The sequence below is a fragment of the Sorex araneus genome, chromosome 4 (genome assembly GCF_027595985.1).
Source record: "Sorex araneus isolate mSorAra2 chromosome 4, mSorAra2.pri, whole genome shotgun sequence".
Taxonomy (NCBI): Eukaryota; Metazoa; Chordata; class Mammalia; order Eulipotyphla; family Soricidae; genus Sorex; species Sorex araneus.
In genome coordinates this window covers 114,008,825-114,028,395 of record NC_073305.1, presented here as the reverse complement: position 1 = coordinate 114,028,395, position 19,571 = coordinate 114,008,825, and the positions used below count along the sequence as shown (strand labels likewise).

The window sequence follows — 19,571 nt, the reverse complement described above, 5'->3', positions numbered from 1 at the left end:
ATTTCTATGTTATTCTATATGTTTTATATATTCTATAATAAAAACATACAAGCACAGAAATGGAGAATATACACCTACGTTTTTCACTCAATCCTTCATCCAGGTTGACTTTGATAAAAATATTGATTTGGAGGGCTGGAGTGATAGCACAGTGGTTAGACGTTCGCCTTTCATGAGGCCAACCCGAGTTCGATTCCTCCGCTCCTCTCGGAGAGCCCAGCAAGCTACCGAGAGTATCGAGCCCACGCGGCAGAGCCTGGTAAGCTACCCGTGTGTATTGGCTATGCCAAAAACAGTAACAATAAGTCTCTCAATGAGAGACGTTACTGGTGCCCGCTCGAACAAATCGATGAGCAATGGGATGACAGTGATTGATTTGCAAATGTGTTCTCTGGATTACCTTTTTTGCACCTCAATTTTTTCCTGAGCGATCTTTCTTTCCTCAGCCCTGGCTTTCTCTACAGCCTGCATCTTCTCCTTTTGGCACTCCATTAATATCCGTTGGATTCTGTGGACCATGCGTTGTTCAGCAGCCAGGTTTTCTCTCGTTAGTTCATCTTCCATGTTTTCATATACCTCTGTCTTGGTTTTAGCTGCCATTTCCTTAACAACAACAAAATTAGAATCATATGTTGCCACTTACATGCACACTATGAGGTTAATTAAAATATAGTTCAAAATCTTGAAACAGTGGGACTCTTGGGCAGTCTCGGGCCGGGGCTGATACCGGCTCGCGCTCCGCCCAAGATTCGACCCAGGTGGCCATGCTTTTGCACAGCCGCTTTGCTGCTGAACGACCAAGACCCAGAAGGCAGCTACACAACTTCTGGTCCCAGCAAGTGCTTGCAGCCATGTCTCCAGACTGTGAACTAAGCCTTTGCCCCATGCTGCCTCAGGAAGGGAAATTACACAATTTCCAACATAAATATCCCTGGGCTTAACTACTAAAATACAGAAATCCTAAACTGCGCAGCCGCTACCGTGGTGGCGCGACTTCATATCTCTTCATTCTCATCAATGGAAAACTAATTATCAAATGCTTCCTTGTCAGTAGGGCCGTATTTTTTGGGGGTAAACTCCAACAACAATAGTGAGTTTTGTGTTGAAATATGGAATATAATCAAGGTAAAGAGAAAATGAAGTGAAATTTATCAGTTATGCAGGCGGGGGTGGGGAAGTGGGGGGTGGGAGGTATACTGGGGTTTTTTTGGTGGTGGAATATGGGCACTGGTGAAAGGATGGGTGTTTGAGCATTGTATAACTGAAACATAAGCCTGAGAACTTTCTAACTTTCCACATGGTGATTCAATAAAATAAATTAAATATATATATATAGTTCAAAATATAGTTCAAGGGCTGGAAAGATAAAACAGTGGGTAGATCACTTGCCTTGAACACAGCTGACCCACATCATCTCATATGGTCCCCTAAGCCCACTAGAAGTGATCTCTGAGCAGAAAGCCAGGAGTAAATCCTGAGCACTGCCAGGTATGGCCCAGAACAAATCCTAGCTCATTAACATGATGGAAGACCACAGGTGAGCACTGGCGATTGAAATGAGGAGCAGGTACACCCTAGAAAGCATTCAAGAATATGATGCTAACTATATGGGCGATGTACAGGCTCTACTGCATAAGTATGAGTGATTATAGATACTGTTAGAAGAGAATATGCAAAACAGAATGTAGTTGGCTTGCAGGAATAGAGTTAAAAGTCTTCCCCTTGCTCGAGTCGGGGCAATAGTGGTGCGCACTCTGCTGAGATGCAACTTGAGTGGCCACATGTTTATTTGTGCGGCCGCTCTGCTGCTGATGACCACGATCCAGAGGACAGCTAGACTACTTTTGGTACCAGCAACTGCTTCCACCAATGTCTCTAGACTGTGAGCTATGCCAGAGCCCCATGATGCCCCAGGAAGGGAAATGATGCAATTTCTAACATAAATCTCACTGGACTTAACTACTAAAGTACTAAAATGCAGAAATCCGAAACTGCTTCATATATCGTCATTCTCAGCAATGGAAATCTATCAAATACTTCTTTATCAGCAGGGCTATTTTTTTGAGGGGAAACTCTAAGAACAATAGTGAATATTGTGTTGAAATATGGAATGTAATCAAGGTAAAGAGAAAATGAAGTGAAATTTATCAGCTACGCAAGCGAAAGTGGGGGGTTGGGGGTGGGAGGTATGCTGGGGTTTTTGGTGGTGGAATATGGGCACTGGTTAAGGGACAGGTGTTAGAGCAGTGTATAACCGAGATAAGCCTGGAAACTGTAACTTTCCACATGGAGATTTAATAAAAAAATATATAATTAAAAAAAAGTTTTTTCCCCTTGACTATCCAAATATTCAATAGCGTCCTATTATCTTTATAGATTATTAGATATATGTAGTATGATTCTACTTTGGGAGTCAGTTCTGGGAAATGGCAGATATACTGACAATACTTCTAGTGCGAGATGCATCTTGAGTTAGGAGGGAGCATGGGGGTCAGACAGATAACCAATGGCATTTGGCCACAGGAACCTGCCCACCAACCCCTGCATGTCTGCATAAGCACCTTCTTTCAAGTAGATGAGACACTAGTTAAACCAGGGTTCAGGGAATCAGAGGAACTAAGAAAACTCTGTCAGAGTTTGGAAATGTCTAACTCCACTGTGATCTCTGGTCACAAACATAAGAAGGCTAAATCTTCATCTTCATGGACCCATGTTTAGTGGAAGTGAGAAGCAGCTTGATGGGGCAACAAATGTTTCTTATAAATAAATATAAGGACTAGAGAGACTGGACAGTAGGTAAGGCACTTGCCTTACAGGTGACTGACCCAGGTTTAAACTCCAGTACCCCATATGGTTCCCTGAGGCCTCCAGGAGTGACTTCTGAGCACTGCCATGAGTGCATCCCCCTAATGCACTAATATTTAATTTCTGATATTTAATCTATTTTGAATTGTAAAGTCAACCAACCATATATGTCTGTTGGTTTCACAGTGTCAAATAAGTATAAATAAAAATAAAAATAAGTGTAAAAAAATAAAAATAATGCGGGGCATGGAAAAGTTTAGCCTGACATTCTATCTTGTAAACAGAAGTCTTTTTAAAAATTTTTTTAATTTAAATTTATTTATTTTTAATTAGTGAGTCACAGTGAGAGTACAGTTACAGATTCACACATGTTTGTGCTTGTTTTTCCCTCATGCAATGTTTGAAAGCCCATCCCTCCACCAGTGTCCATTCTCCACCACCAATGAACCCAGTATCTCTCCCATTCCCCCAATCCCATCCCCCCACCCCACCCCGCCTCTGTGGTGGGGCATTCCACTTTGATATCTCTCTCTCCTTTTGGGTGTTGTGGTTTGCAATAGGGGTATTGAGTGGTCATCCTATTCAGTCTTTAGTCCACTTTCAGCACGCATCTCCCTTCCCACGCGGGATCTCCAATCACATTTTACTTGGTGTTCCCTTCTCTATCTGGGATGACTTTCCCCCAGAGTGTGAGGTCAGAAGTCTTTATTTAACTTCTGTGGAGATGTTTTGAATCTTTTCTAGGTTCACTGTATCACTGTCATCCCATTACTCATCTATTTGCTTGAGCGGGCACCAGTAACGTCTCCATTGTGAGACTTGTTGTTACTGTTTCTGGCATATCGAATACGCCATGGGTAGCTTGCCAGGCTCTGTCATGCGGTCGAGATAGTCTCGGTAGCTTGCCAGGCTCTCTGAGAGGGGCAGAGGAATCTAACCCAGGTCAGCCGTGTGCAAGGCAATTGCAAGGCAAATGCCCTACCACTGTGCTATCACTCCAGCCCTAGAACACATTTCTAGGTTATCAAGTATTTTCTCAGCAATTGAGACTGGTTGAGTAAAGATGGGTAAGTATTATAAAAGAGTCCTATTTGAATCACAGAATTGAAAAATGAATTATAGCCTTTTTCCCGGCTGGTTTCTGAGCTAGGATTCAGAGAATAATTCAAGTTCCTCTCTTAGTAATGAATTAATAAGACCAAAATAAGTATAGTGCTTTACATAGCCAACAGAACACATATTCAGAACTACAGAGATAATTGAAGGACTTGTTAGTAATGTTATTTAATGGAAATGCATCTTATTTAATTACTTTTAGTGGTATACATTTTGAGTAAGACCACATTTTAGATCTTATGAAAAACAATTTCATGAACTTGATCATATTTACTGTTCAGATGTTGAACAAATATTTATTTCACAATATGTCTCTCCTCTCAGAAGCATCTTTCAAGGTATCACAGTTAGAAATATCTGAGACTCTCCTGTGTACCTGGATTTAGTTTTACTTGTGGATATTCATGGCATTTTCCTCTTTGCTTTAACAGCTAGAAAGTTCATCTGACTAGTGATAATTGCAAAGATAAAGATATATAGTGATAAAAGCACAGATAAACATTCATACTGTACATAATATTTTTGTACATAATTTTTTAAATTTAAAATTCACCTGGGTCTAGAGAGGAAATAGAGTGGGTAAGGCATTTGCCTAAGGCATTTGCCTTGCATGTGCCTGACCCAGGTTCAATCCCCGGCATCCCCTATGGTCTTCCAAACATCACCAGGAGTAATTCCTGAGTGCAGAGCCAGGAGTGAACCCTGAGCATAGCCAGATATGGCCTCCAAAAAACTACAACAACAACAAAAAGTAAAATCCACCTGTCTTCATTATATTTTCTGCTCTATTTTTTCCTCCTAATTTTCCTTTAGCTTCCATTTTTTCCTTTACTCTCCAGTAGCATGGTGTCCAAATAAGTACCTTGTCTAAATACTGTCCTTTAGCTAAGATGTTGAAATTTTATCTGACAACAAACAACTGAAACATCCCAAATTCCTAACATCATATAAAAAATAATATTTGATGGTCCTAAATATTAGATGAATGCTATTTGGTTCTAGAAAAATGTAGTTTTCTGCTACGTATTTTGTAAATTTTAAATTTTAATGTATGAAAATCACACAGCCTTCTGCAGATTAAACTTCCAGATGAGTATTTTTTTCCCAGATGAGTATAATCTAAGGTAGGTTGTTCATAGACACCCTATGAGGAGCAATACAATGGCTGTGATATCTATAGTTGAATCACTCCTAGTCAAATACTCCTTGATTATATAAAATCCATCCCTGGGAGACACACACTATTTATCTATATATGTATGCAATTATATATAAATATATACATGTATATACAATTATCTATATAGATATAGATACAGATCAATTCCCAAACCCTTTGTTATATCAAGCTTCTATTAACTTTTTCCCTTTAAGTTTTCTTAGCACTTCCCATGGCCAACAAGTCCTACATTCATTTAGTTTGACCAGATTTTGTCACTGAAGTGTTGAACTGAATCAGAACAGCCTTGGCCTCTGCCTGGAAGGTAGACTAATTACTTAGATGCAATACTTGGAGGTGCCATGGGTTAGGAAGTGTTCCCCTCATTTTACTATTTCTGGTAATGTGGGAAATACATGAACAAGAGTTCAGGTGTCCCTCTTGGCCTTGCAATAAATACTAAAGACAGACAAAGGATGAAAATCAAGAGCTCAGGAGAAGGAAGAGAATAGTCTGCTCCATGGGTTCCGCCTTTAGTTGAACCCTTCCTGGGTCCTGGCCTAGAGATAGAGCAGACAAAATGCCAAAGATGCAGGCTGCAGTCCCTCGGGGAGTAAATGTTCAATAGACAACCCCACATTGGTTCTTCCAGTGGATTGGTGACAAAGAGTGTCAGAGGACGAGTTGGCTGGGAAAAGCTTCCCTTGAGCAGAAATGTACGAGCTAAGATATGTTGAAGCAGGTCAGAGAGATAGTATGGGGGATAAAGCACTTGACCTTGCATGTGGTTGCCCTGGGTTCAATCTCTGGAACCCCATGTGGTTCTCTGAACCCCATCACTGAGCACAAAGCCAGGAGTAAGCTCTGAACACTACCGAATGTGGCTTAAAACTCAAATACTTAAAAAATAAAAAAAGAGATGTTGAAGATCAGCATAGGCATTTGATCTGGAAAACACCTGGGTATAGGAAGGAGTGTAAAGTGTGATGGGCTTCAGGACACAAAGAGGCAGTGAGAGGAGAGTGTGGTGGTGAGAGATTTAGGCTGACAGGGGCAAGTCCTGCAGCCTCAGAATGCCTGTCTCTTCTATAAGTCTCCTGAGCCTCCCACCAGTCTTCACTGAATACCTGTTTACACTCTATTATTTATATCATTGTACATATTTTATTTGATTTTTCTCATTCACTTGCCAGAGTCTTAAGAAACAACAAAGTACTATAAAAACCTTTAAGGTCTTCTGGTGTTCCTCCTCCATGAGCTGCATGCTAATTCTGTGTTTCTCATTGGCTTCCTTTAGTGCTCTTTCCACTGCTTGTTTTTCATGCTTGTTGGCCTTGGAAGAAAGTGGGTGTTTAATGATTCATATATCAGCCTTTCATTTTCCCCTGAAAATAGCTACCACTTTGGGGTCCCTGCTCATTCTAGTCTCATCCTTCATAGCAAACTGGCTGCTTCAGCACATCTTGACCTGGAACTGGCACCATGATTGCCTCAGTTGCTAAATAAGAAAAAAAAAATATTTATTGAGGCCCACGAGTTATCTGTTTTCTTTGACACTTTGTCTCTTGCTTGTTTGGCTATCAAAATAATATATATTCATCACAGACAATGACATCTTTTTAAAAAGAGTTGATCTAATGAGAATAAATGGTGCAAGAGTCATCTATGCACGGGGGCAGTCAAAAAGCACACATGATGTCTGCTTCTAAGAATGTACTTGGGTGGGGAGGGTAGCATTTTTTTCTTGAGGGTGTCATTTTGTCACTGAATTCCCTCAAGCATCCTACAGAGGGACAGAGAGATGGCTCAATGGGTTGGGTGCACGTTTTGCAAGCAGGAAGTCCGGATTAGATCCGAAGCAGGGTCCCCTGAGCACCTCTGGGAGTGACTCCCTAAGAAGAGCTAGGAATAGCTCTTCAGAACTGGCCCCCCAAAACAAACAGCAACAACAACAAAGAATCCTAAAGAAAATGATTTTGCTGTTAGTCTTGGACATTTAAAGAAGCCAAGACTATAGAGTTGAAGGTCCCAAAGACAACTAGGACTTGAAGTCAGTTCTGCCTATGTTATAGTAGGAAAATCCCCTCAGCAAAAGAACTGCAAATGTATTAGACTAAATTCCATCTTCTTTTACCTGAGCCCAGATCCCAGCTTCTGCTTTCTCAACAAGTTTTTTGACAATAGTCTCTTGAACATGTTCTCCTTTCTCTATAAGATCTGCCCCAATATCTGTGGATTTGAAGAGAAACAATAACACATAATAGATTTCCTCCAGAATTTCCAACTTATTATCTAAGAGATGTATACTTTTGGAGATGGTAACATTTTCTTTAAAGCACTGTAGAACCGTCGTTCCGTTGTTCATTGATTTGCTCAAGTGGGCACCAGTAACATCTCAACTGTGAGGCTTGTTGTTATGTTTTTGGCATATCAAATATGCCACGGGTAGCTTTCCAGGCTCTGCCGTGCAGGTGGGATACTCTCGGTAGCTTGCTCGGCTCTACTAGGGATGGAGAAATCAAACCAGGGTCGGCTGCGTGCAAGGCAAACACCCTACCCACTGTGCTATTGCTCCAGCCCCTTCCTGATTTCAGCACTATTAGGTCTGTGATCAGATGTTCGCTTCACCTCTCAAGGCCATAGCAGGCAGTTTGGAAAATAGCAGAAAGGAGCACATTTTGTTCCCCTAAAACACAAGACTGGGTGAATATTTGAGAGTTGTGAGCAAATTATAGAAATCCTTTCTCCCTATTCCTATCTGGGTGTTGGTAATAGCCCCCACCAGGAAAGTGGCAGCAGAATTTCTTTTTCATTATCTGCCTTTCTCCGTGGGTGGGTCTTCCTGCCTTAGCTGCTTCAGTGAAATGAGTTAAAGAGCCACTGTTCAGCACTTCTCTGTCAGTGATCCTACTTAATTTCCAAGTCTGTTCCCTCGGCACTACTCTTTCTACTCAGATGAGTAAATAAAAGCCTGGAGAGGCTAGAGGATGGGACAGTGTCCAAGGGCTCGGGACAGGATTGAGCTTAGCAGCCAGCCCTGAGCCCACTGAGCTGGGCCTAGGGGTTTCCAGTCTTCTCCCACCAGAGTCAGTTCTCAGAATGTGCTCTTGACTTGGTTCTTCCCTCACAGCAGTGCCAGATTAAGTCTTTTGAGTCCTGAAATCGCATACACAGTGATCTTCCTCTTTGATCTAAACATTTTTGGTTTGAGACCACATTAAGCAGTGTTCAGGGTTTACTCCTGGTTCTGCACTCAGGGATAACTCCTAGTAGCACACAGGGAACCATACAGGGTGTTGAGGATGGAACCCAGGTCTGTTTCTATCTGTGGTCCTCTAATAACTGCTCTATTAGTCAGATCCCTAAAAGCTTTACGATAATTTCCATAGTACACCATTAGGTTTGAGAATTACTGCCCTATATATTATATATTATCACTTAAAAACCATTTTTAACATATTCTAGATATTAAAAACAGAATTATGACTTTTGACTTAAAAGTTAATAATAAATAATTGTCATTAACTATAAATTAATAGGCCAGAGAGATGGTTGGATCGGTCACTTTCCTTGCACGCAACTGACCTAGGTTCAATTCTTTGAGTATTGCCAGAACTGGTCTCTGAGTACAGAGCCAGGAGTAAGCCCTGAGCACTATGTGGCTTTTCAAAAACAAACAAAAAACCCCAAAACAAACCAAAAAACACCCTTCATACTCTGGTGTAGGATAACATTGCCACAGGTAGCTTAGGTTTATTTGGGTTACTCCCATCACAGTGCTCCCATTCCTGTGTTTATTTGTAACTTTTTTCTTTGTGCTCTCTTGACTTGTAAATTTTATTTTCCTCTTCTCCTTAAGTCCTTTGCATAGTTTATTCAGAGCAATGTCCTTTTTGTATGGGCACAGGAAGACAGTCAATGCTATGCTTTTGTAACATGGGAGTCAATTGACTCTAAATCATATTTTCCTCCTGGGCATCTGTTCTCTCAAGCTAAACCTCAGCTGCTCTTACTTCCTAGCACCCCCAAAAGCAGGGTCCCGATAAGGGGCTGGATGGACCCAGGGCAAGTTGTGAGCTATGACTTCGAAATGGGCCTGGCCAAAGTGCCATAATGCTTAACTATAAGTTAAGAGCATGGTCATGGGCAAATTTTGTCATGATCCAAAAAGTTATAACTAGATTTGGACCCTGCTAGGGTTAGAAATGATTAATCTGGCCTGAGAACTGTAGTCTGAGTCTGTGTTGAGATGTTCCCAGGAGAGCTGCCCTCCAAGCCTCAATGTATCTCTTACTGTGCTCATACAAAAATAATTAATATTAAGATGTTAATTAAGGAGCTAGGGGAAAAGGAATACCTCTGGGTGGTGTTTCTGCCCTTGAGCTTGATGGGCAGTCAGGAAGAGCTTTCATATGTTGATTTTGCTACCAGATTGGGGGTGTAGCATGGGCTCAGAGGACAAGGGATGGAGAGACAAGTGGGAGAGAGGCAGAAAGAGAGAGTGAGGGAATCATCAAGGGAGAAGCAGTCAGAATCAGAATCCAGAGAGGAGAGAGAAAGCCCAGGCTGCAAGATGGAGTGCAGAGAGATGAAGTGCAGAGTGGGAGAGACAGGAGGAAACAGGAATGAGGGGCAGTGAGAGACTAGAATGGGGAGCTCAGAGAGATGGAAACAGGTGTGTGGAGAGAATGGAATAAATGGAAACTGATCAATTAACCGGCTTGGCCTTCATTTCCTCTTCCGTCTGCCCCATGGCTTGGGTCGCTCCGGCTGGGCGAGTGACCTGGTACCACCCCCAAATCCGAGCGCCGATGGGGAGAGCTTCTGGGGCTCTCCCGTGGCCACCCTGGGAGATTTTTTACACTCTAGCATCTTTTATTTCCAAAGATCAGGAGTAAAATTAAATCATCACTATTTTACCATGTTAAAGGAAGACAGGGTCAGAGAAGTGTTGAGAGTCTCTAAGAAAATATGTCAAAGGTTCAAAGATAGAATGAAAATTGATGGGGATAGAAGGGAGATATGTATTAGACTTATTAAAACATAGTACAGTAAATAGTCTCATTTAAATTATACTAACTTTCAAATTACCAACTACTAAAGTTATGATTTTTTCACCCAATTATTAAGGTATAATTTAGACAACCCCCTCCCCCCCACTGCCTGCACTGGCAGGAAGAACTCCCATCTACTATTATGTGTCAGACTCTATAGGAGATACAAATATTAAGTCCTCATACCAGTCTGCACAATAATATTACCACTTCTATTTACATGTAAGATAACTGATCGAGACTCAATATCTTAACAAAGCACACAAATAGTAAGTGGAGAAGCTGATTTTCAACTCAATGTTAGGACAGACACCCAACTTTGGACAGCAACACTGACAAGGAAAGAGCTGAAAAAGTCTGACAGGAAGATGACTTCTAATGCTATTGAACATTAGTACAAAGGAAAACAGGAAAATCACTTACCCAGTATATCTTTGTGAGTATAAAAGCGTGTCTTAAAAGGCTTGTATTCATGGATCTGTTTAAAGGTTTCCCCAAAGGGGGGAGGTGGAACTATTTTATTACAAACAGCACAGCAAACAAAGTCTGTATAACTTGGATTATTGATCATAGTTAAATTTCAGATGTTTCACCATGTATAGCTAAAATACTTAGGATCCGAAAGAGTAATTTTAACAAGAGCCAGGCACCTAAGAAAGCTGGAGGAGGTCTAAGGACCGTGCTAGAAGCTGTTACGGTTTAAATGATTTGCCATGATTAGTGGTGATGTGTCTAACAGGAAAGAACAGAATATAAGGCTCTGCCATGTAAGAGAGATGTCCTGGATTTTGAAAGATTTAAGCAGTTGCTCCCTCTTAGATTCTAGGATTGTTAACTTCCTTAGCAACTGTTACTAGGCAAGCTTTGCTCATAAAAGCAAATAGAAGTAATTACAAAAGGGAGCATGGTACAGTAGATTTCGCAGAGGCTGCAGTATTAGTTTTCCTACTGCTGCTGTAAAAATTTTACTACATATCCAAAGGCATAAAATAACACAACTTGATTCTCTTGCAATCCTCAAAGTCCAAGGTGAGTCTAATGTGGGTCAAATTGAGGTATTGGCACGGCTGGCTCCTGCAGGAGCCAATGTTCCCTCATCCTTCCAACATTTAGAGGTTACCACGTTCCTGGCTCATGACCTTCTCTCATATCATATACAGTTTGTTTTTTCTCCCTCTGCCTGGTGACATCATTTATTCACTTGATCTTCTGCCTCCCTCTTGAAATTGTATCAGGCTCACCAGGATAATAAAAGATAATCTTCCCATCTCAAAATTCTTGGTCACAGCTACAAAGTTCCTTTTGCTGCACAAGGTAACAGTCTTAGGTTCCAGGAAATAAAATCTGAATATCTTTGTGGTGGTGAGGGGGGGTTCAGAGGAGTAGGGCAAAAGGTGCATTATTCAGCCTACACAATCTTTATTTTTTTTGGTTTGGAAAGAAACTTTATTCTCTATCAGTTTTATTTCCATTTTCCATTTTAAGAGTCTGGGGGAGAAGACTTTAGATGGCTGGGTGGTTGTCCCACCCCATCCAGTGGTCTGAGCCGTGGGTGCTGCAGACCAGTTTGAGGGCAGGCGGAATGCTCTGTGCTTCCAGAGGGTCACCGGCCAGGCCCAAGGGGCCCCTCCACACCTTCTGACCAGCCAATGATCCTAGGCTGTAGAATAACATTGGTTTGTCATTTCTGCCTTGCCACAGGGAGCTTAGGTTTATTGGGTTACTTTCATCACAGTGCTCCCTTCCTCTGTGTTTATTTGTAACTTCTTTCTTTGTGCTCTGTTAACTTGTAAATATTGTTCTTCTCTTCTCCTTAAGTCCTTTTCATAGTTAATTCAGAGCAATGTCCTCTTTGTATGGGCACAAGACAGTTAATGCTATGCTTTAGTAACTTAGGAGTCAATTGACTCTCAGTGATATTTACCTCCTGGACATCTGTTCTCTTGACTTAAGCCTCAGTTGCCCTTACTTCCTAGCACCCCAAAAGCAGGATCCTGACAAGGGACTGGATGGACCCAGGGCGAGCTGTGAGCTACCCTGGCATAGAAATGGGCCTGGCCAAAGTGCCATAATACTTAAGTATAAGTTAAGAGCATGGACATGGACAAATTCTATCATGATCCAAAAAGTAATAACTAGATTTGGACCCTGTTAGGGTTAGGAGAGATTAATCTGGCCTGAGCACTGTAGTCTGATTCTGTAGCTGTTCCCAGCAGAGCTGCCCTACAAGCCTCAACGTATCTCTTACTGTGTCCATGCAAAAATAACTAATATTAAGAAGTAGAATTAAGATGTCAATTAAGATGTTAAGTTATTGGACTTAGGAGAAGAGGTGGTGTTTCTGCCCTTGAGCCTGATGGGCAGTCAGGAAGGGCTTTATTATGTTAATTTTGCTACCTGACTGGGTGTAGCATCTACCCCCAGAGTGAGAGAGATGAGAGAGAGAGTGCAGGGCAGCAAGATGAAGCATAGAGAGATGAACGGGAGAGATAAGAGGAGACTGGAATGAGGGGCAGTGTGATGGGAGTAACCCAATACACCTAAGCTCCCTTTGGCAAGGCAGAAAGGACAAACCACGTTACCCAAGCAGCAGAGAGGAATCTGGAACATCCATTCACCCTGAAATTCCCTCTTCCCTGCAGTCTTTTCAGCAGTGGCCTGTTCCTCCTTCTAGATCATTCCAGGTTCTCTATTGTAGAAAGAGAGATGGATCATGACTTCCTGTGGGGGTTCATGGATATGGTCCTGTGGCCAAGGAGTCTCACGTCAGATCCATCACACTAAGCCCTTCCGAGTTACTGCTGTTGTCCACACTGCAAGAGGTGAGTGTGTTACATAGGGCAGTGGTAGGCAGGTTGACATAATGATGTCGGGGGGGCCCCACAGGTGGCTTATGTGGAGAGGAGAAAGACGGTCACTTTCTCCCAATCTGCCCTGGCCACCCAGGACCCACTGGGAAGACTAGGTCTGGTAAAGTCTGTGATGAGCCCCTGCTTGGCATGGGCCTGACCCTGCTAGCTCCACCAGGTGGGCGTCAGGCCACACCTGAAGTCGGCTTGGTCTCCCAGACACGGAAGTTGATCCCCACCACCCAATTTCTTGGGAAGCCACGAACTCAGGTTGAGTGAGGATTTGCTCTTTGCAGGAAAGGAGAAGCCAGTCCCAGGCCTTACCCAGGGTTTTCAGGGGTTTTGTCTTGCTTCACAGAAAAGAATTTCAGGAGTAGATGAGCAGTGAAGTAAAACAGATTTTACTTGGAGGTTTTTGAAGGTGTAGAAGAGAGAGAGAGAGAGAGAGAGACAGTCAGACACACAGACAGACAGAAAAAGACATGCACTCAAGGGAGCTGAGAGAGCCTTGCGTGGCCTTTATGACCGGCTTTTATATGCATATTCTTAGGGTGGCCTTGGTCTGGAGCTTTCTGACAGAGGTGGGGGGTGATCAGGTATTGTATCAAAGGAACAGCTTTGAAGTTTCTAGTGAATCTCTTTCAAGTCCTTAATTATATTTCTGTCTGCTGAAGTTTGTCGTCTCTGTAGAGGTCCAGCCTCCTCAGGGTCTGTTACTGACTGGCACCAGGTGAGGGTCTTATCAGGTCTTAGTTCCTGTTTTCTTCAAGGTTGGCTATCGAAACTTCAGGGCTATTACTTCCCAGGAACTTCTCTGCCATTGCCTTGGGAGGGGCCTTCCCTATCTGCCTGCCTGCCTACATCACTAAGACTGTCTTTACAGTCTAAGAAGGTACTGAGGATTGGGCTTGGAATCTGCAGCCTCCAGAGAGCTCAGATCCCAGGAGGCCTATTAGCTAGCTGCAGTTAGTGATGTTTCCAGGAGGGAAACAGCTCCAGAGGCTGACTTCAGCAAAGTGTCACTGGCCAGTACTCACAGCCATCTAGTACTGATGTCAACTGGCTTTTCAATGGTGGTAAAGGGACAAGAGTGGCCAGTGGAAGCTCCTTCCAGGTTCTCTTCAAATTCCTGATGCAGATACATCACTTTTCCTTGCTTAGATATACTATTCCCTTTGGAAGTCAAAGTTGGTGCCACCAAAGGGGGCAAGGAATTTGGAAACTTGTTCATTCATAGGTCTCAGGGTCTGGAGTTGGGGGAAGTGTTTCCTTTCAAGTTGAAATGGGAACTCAGACAGACAGACAGACAGACAGACACACACACACACACACACACACACACACACACACACACACACACACACACACACACACACACACTCCTCGGCCTCTCCTGACAGCCACACACACACTGCAGGAGAGCTAGGAAAAGTCCAGGCTCCCAGCAGTCAGAGCCAGAATGTGACTATTTTATGGAACTCCTGCTCTCAAGTTTCCAACAAGGAATTTTGTGCCCTGAGAAACTCTATTTCCTCTTCCTCATAAATGGCTTATAGTTTTAGTTTAAAACACATGAAACATAGTGCTCCCCAAATGATTTCTTACTCCATTTGCCGGTCCAATGCTCACTGATTACAGTGACTCAAGTATGATTGCTTTATTTCAGGGCTTTAATGAACACTGCAGCCTGAGGGTGGAGTGGGGTTGGGAGATATTATAGGCCGTTGGGGCATCTTGAGACTGCTCCAACTTTGAGGTTTTACTTTTAGATTTTTATGTTTTTGACTTTTTGGGTCACACCTAGTGATGCTCAGGCATTACTTCTGGCTCTGCACTCAGAAATTACTCGGGGGATCATATTGGATGGCGGAGATCAAACCCAAGTAGACTGTGTGCAAGGCAAATGCCCTACCCACTGTACTATTATTCTGGCCCAAATTTGAGGTTTTATTGAAAAGGTCTTTGTAACTTCTTAATCTATCCTTTTGCATTTATTTTAAAAAATCAATACTTTTTTGTTAAAATGTATTTTTGTTAAAAATTAAAATTTAATAGAACTAATTTACAAAAGAAAGAAAGAAAAGTCCAGGCTACCTTTGGATAAAGAATTTATTTGTGGAAAGGCACCATCCATACCCGCCTGCCACTTCGTTTCAAAGCTGTGCATTTCCTCACTACTTCATAATTCATCATAAACATACAAAGACACCCTAATGTAGGCTCCTAACCACACAAAATAAGAAAGAAACAACCCCAAACTGCAAAAGTCACAGTGGTAAAGCAACTCAGAAACCCACCAGGCTTAGTTAGCAAAGAAACTTGCCAGTTGACCCAACCAGTAACAATGAGTCTCTCTGACAAGGAATTTAGAATGGAGCTATTAAGGATGCATAAGGAGCTAAAAGAAACAATGGAACACACATCCAATAAATGCAGGAGGATATGAGAGCAGAAATGAGGAAAATGCAAATGAAAATAAAGAAGAAATGACAGATATAAAAAATTTGGTAGGTGAAATGAAAAGCTCACTGGAAGGCCTCAGCAGCAGAGTTAACAGCTGCTGAGGACAGAATCAGTGAACTCGAAGATGAGGTGCAGAGAATCTCCAGACTACAACAGAAGAAGGCAAAGAGCCTCAAAATAAACCAACAGATGACAAGAGAACATCAGGATGAAGCCAAGAGGAACAATGTAAGAATCATTGGGGTACCAGAGGGGCAGAAAGAAAACCCTGATGAAGAAACAATTGTCAAAGCCATCATTGCTGAGAAATTCCTGGAGCTAAACTTCTCAGTGGATGCACTGATTTGAATGCATCCACCCAAATCCAAGAGGCTTGAAGGGTGCCAGCTTAAAAAAAAAAAATCTAAATAAAAACATCCCAAGACACATCCAAATCAGAATGACAGAAACCATAGACAGAGACAGCAAGATAGAATAAGGAAATTGCTTATAAAGGAGCATCCTTAAGGTTCACAGCAGACCTATCAGATGAAACCCTCTGGGCATGAAGACAATGATGGGATATAGTGAAAAAAATCAAATGAATGACTCACCAAGAATACTTTACCCAGCCATTCTCTCATTCTGATTCAAAGGAACAACACACAACTTTACAGATAAAGAACAACTCAGGAACTTCCTAGATTCAAAACCACTGTTACAAAAGAACTAAATGGGATACTTTAAGATAAGACAAGCCCCACAAGTACATCAAACTCTGACATAAAGATGACACAAATCCCCATTACAGTAATCTCTCTCAATGTCAATGGACTAAATGCACCTGTCAAGAAGCACAGAGTGGCAGGATGGATTATGAACTCAGATTCTAACACCAGGCACAAAAGTCATATCAAAATGGATTAAAGATCTCAATATCAGACATGAATCCATAAGGTACATGGAGAAAATGTAAGCAGACCCCTCCATGATGTTGAAGCAAAAGGCATCTTCAAAGATGAAATACCACCGTCCAAGCAAGTGGAAGCAGAGATAAACAAATGAGGACTACATTAAATTCAGAAGCTTCTATACTTCAAAAGAAATGATGATCAAGCTACAAAGACAGCCCAAATTGGGAAAAATTATTTGCCACTTATTTATCAATCTGATAAGGGGTTAATATCCAAGATACATAAGGCTTTGATAGAACTTTAAAAGAAAAAAATCCAACCTATCAAAAAGTTGTCAGAATAAATGAACAGAAACTCAAAGAAGGAATACAAATGGCCAAAAGACACATGAAAAAAAATGCTCTACATCGCTAATCATCAGAGAGATCATAACAACAATGAGATATCATCTCATGCCACAGAGACTGGTGTGGATGTGGGGACAAAGGGACTCTCCTTCATTGCAGGTGGAAATGTCAATTGGTCCAACCTTTGGGGAAAACAATATGGGCATTCCTTAAAAAACTGGAAACTGAGTTTCCATATGACCCAGCAATACCACTTCTGGGACTAAATCCCGGGAGTACAAATGCACACAGCAGAAATACCACCTGTACTTCTATGTTCATTGCAGAATCTGGAAACAACCCAAGGGTCCAAGAACAGATGATCAGTTAAAGATACTGTGGTAAATCTACACAGTGAAATACTACACAGCTGTTAGGAAAAATGAAGTTATGAAATTCACTTATAAATGGATGGACATGGAGGGTAACATACTGAGTGAAATGAGTTAGAAGTCAGACATAGAATGCATTCATTTGTGGTATATTAGAAAAACATAGCATGAGACTAATAAGTAGGGACAGAAAAAACAAGGACTGGGGCTGAAGCAATAGCACAGCAGGTAGGGCATTTGCCTTGCACGTGGCCGACTCGGGTTCGATACCCAGTATCCCATATGGTCCTCTGAGCACCTCCCGCAGTAATTCCTGAGTGCATGAGCCAGGAGTAACCCCTGTGCATTGCCCGGTGTGATCCAAAAAGCAAAAAAAAAAAAACAAACCAATAATAATAATAATAATAATAATAATAATAATAAAACAAGGGCCAGGAGGATTGGCCCATGGTTTGTAGCCTGCCTCAAGTGCTAGGCAAGAAGGCAGTTGGGATACAGAAGAATCCACTATGACAAACATAGTTGGAAATGATCACTCTGGTTAAGAACTGTGTGCTGAAAATAGGTAAAGGAACCAACACGATAACCTCTCAGTATCTGTATTGCAAATCATTAAAGAAGAGAGGAGAGAGAGAGGAGAGAGAGAGAGGAGAACGAGAGGAGAGAGGAGAGTGAGAGAGAGCCTGCCATAGAGACAGGTTGGGGAGCTACAAGGGAGGGCACAAGGGAAACTGGGGACATTGGTGTTGGGGAATGTGCACTGGTGGAGGGATAGGTGTTGGAATATTGTTATGATTTAAACCCAACCATGAACAGCTTTGCAACTGTGTATCTTACAGTGCTTCAGTTAAAATATATATAAATAAATAAATAAATAAATAATTTTGAAAATTTAAAAAGAATTTGAGAGAGTACAGTAGGTAGGGGACTTGCCTTGCATGCAGCAGACCCAAGTTCGATCCCCAGCACCACATATAGTCTTTCCCAAGCTCCGTTAGGAGTGATTTCTGAGTGCAAAGCCAGGAGCAAGCACTGAGCACTGCTGGGTGTGAGCCAAAAACAAAAATAAAGAATTTATTTCTCTCATGCTGGCAAAAGAGGAAGTCTACTTGTTTTTGTGGTTATTTATAAATGTGATATTGTGGTACTTTGGCAATGCAAGTGGGAAGGTTACTTAAATTAAGTCAGCACTGAACTAGAGTCTGATTTTGAAATCATATCTTAAATAAATTTGTTGTTCCTAATTTTATAATGCAAAGTTCTGTGTCCCAGGAAACCCTTTAGTGCCTGACAAACTGGGACAGATTGCTCACCCCACGAAGATGGTCTGTAAGCCCCGAAATAACTTTACTGTTTGCTTGAGGAAATTCTTTGCAAACAATTTATCAGTTGAATAGCTTGCTCTCCTGGGCAAAGTTCTCCCATCATAACACATTACTTTCCAGAGCAAAAAGGGCACTCAAGAAATTACTTATCAAGAATAACATCAAGATCTATTGATTATGTTACTGAGTTTTGTCTAATTCCCCATGAAGCAAGACCTTTACTTACTCAAACCCAAACACCCAAATGCTGTATCTTGCCCTGATTATCCTCTTCTTACATCAATAAAACTGACTTGTATTTTCCTTCAGGGAATAAATAAAAATGTCCGCACTTAGCCAGGTAGCTTCTGACATGGTACACAGACTCTGTTACAACTTGCAACCACTCTGAAATAAGGCAAAGTTAGACACTTGTGCCTAAAAGTCAATGTGATTCTTACCTCATTCTTCTTTTCCCTCCCACATCTGTGGGGATCAATGAATCCAGCAATATCCTGGTTCATTTATATAGGCAGCACACAGTTTAAGGTTGCAAGTTGGTTTGCTCATCATCAACACTGCAACAATTTCTTGATAGTTCGCCTAGTAGCTCTACTGGCAAATACTATTCTGTTGAATACAAAAAGAATTCTAAAAGCTGATGTGACATTAAATATTCTAGTTATTTTACAATCAAAGACAAATGGAAACTCCCTAAAAGGTTTACTTTTAACAGTACTTTCTATTAGAAGGCAATTTGTTTCACCAAAGTATATACTTTTAATTTTGATGGAGTGAGTGGGGAGGTGTTGGGCTATACCAGTGTTGCTCAGGGGCTATTCCTGAGTCTGTACATAGGAGTGACCCCTGGTGGTGCTTGAGGAACAAATTTAGGTTTGCAAGGCCTTAACTCCTGTACTATCTTTCTAGCCCCTAAATGCATTTTTTTTTTCCTTTTTGGGTCATAGTCGTCGATGCTCAGGGGTTACTCCTGGCTTTGCAACCAGGAATCACTGCTGGCGGTGCTCAGGGGACCATACGGGATGCTGAGAATCGAACCCGGGTTGACTGTGTGCAAAGCAAGCGCCCAACCCACTGTGCTATCGCTCTGACCCCACTAGGTGCATTTAAACTATATGAAGTATTCTATGTAGGAAGACTTCACAAAGATAGTTAGAGGATTAAATAGAAAAGGTTGAATTCAGTTGCA

The 19,571-nt window shown here is 41.7% G+C and overlaps 1 protein-coding gene across 1 annotated transcript in view; it reads right to left on the bottom strand.

Moving 5' to 3' along the window:
* C4H6orf163 (chromosome 4 C6orf163 homolog) overlaps window positions 1-19,571 on the bottom strand; it is a 53,089-nt gene that overhangs the window by 13,040 nt on the left and 20,478 nt on the right. Inside the window, exons 2-4 of the mRNA XM_055136712.1 lie at window positions 7,215-7,309; window positions 6,306-6,413; window positions 401-603 (exon numbers count right to left, since the gene is read on the bottom strand). Coding sequence (XP_054992687.1) covers window positions 401-603; window positions 6,306-6,413; window positions 7,215-7,309 — 406 coding nt within the window. The remainder of the gene's footprint in view (window positions 1-400; window positions 604-6,305; window positions 6,414-7,214; window positions 7,310-19,571) is intronic.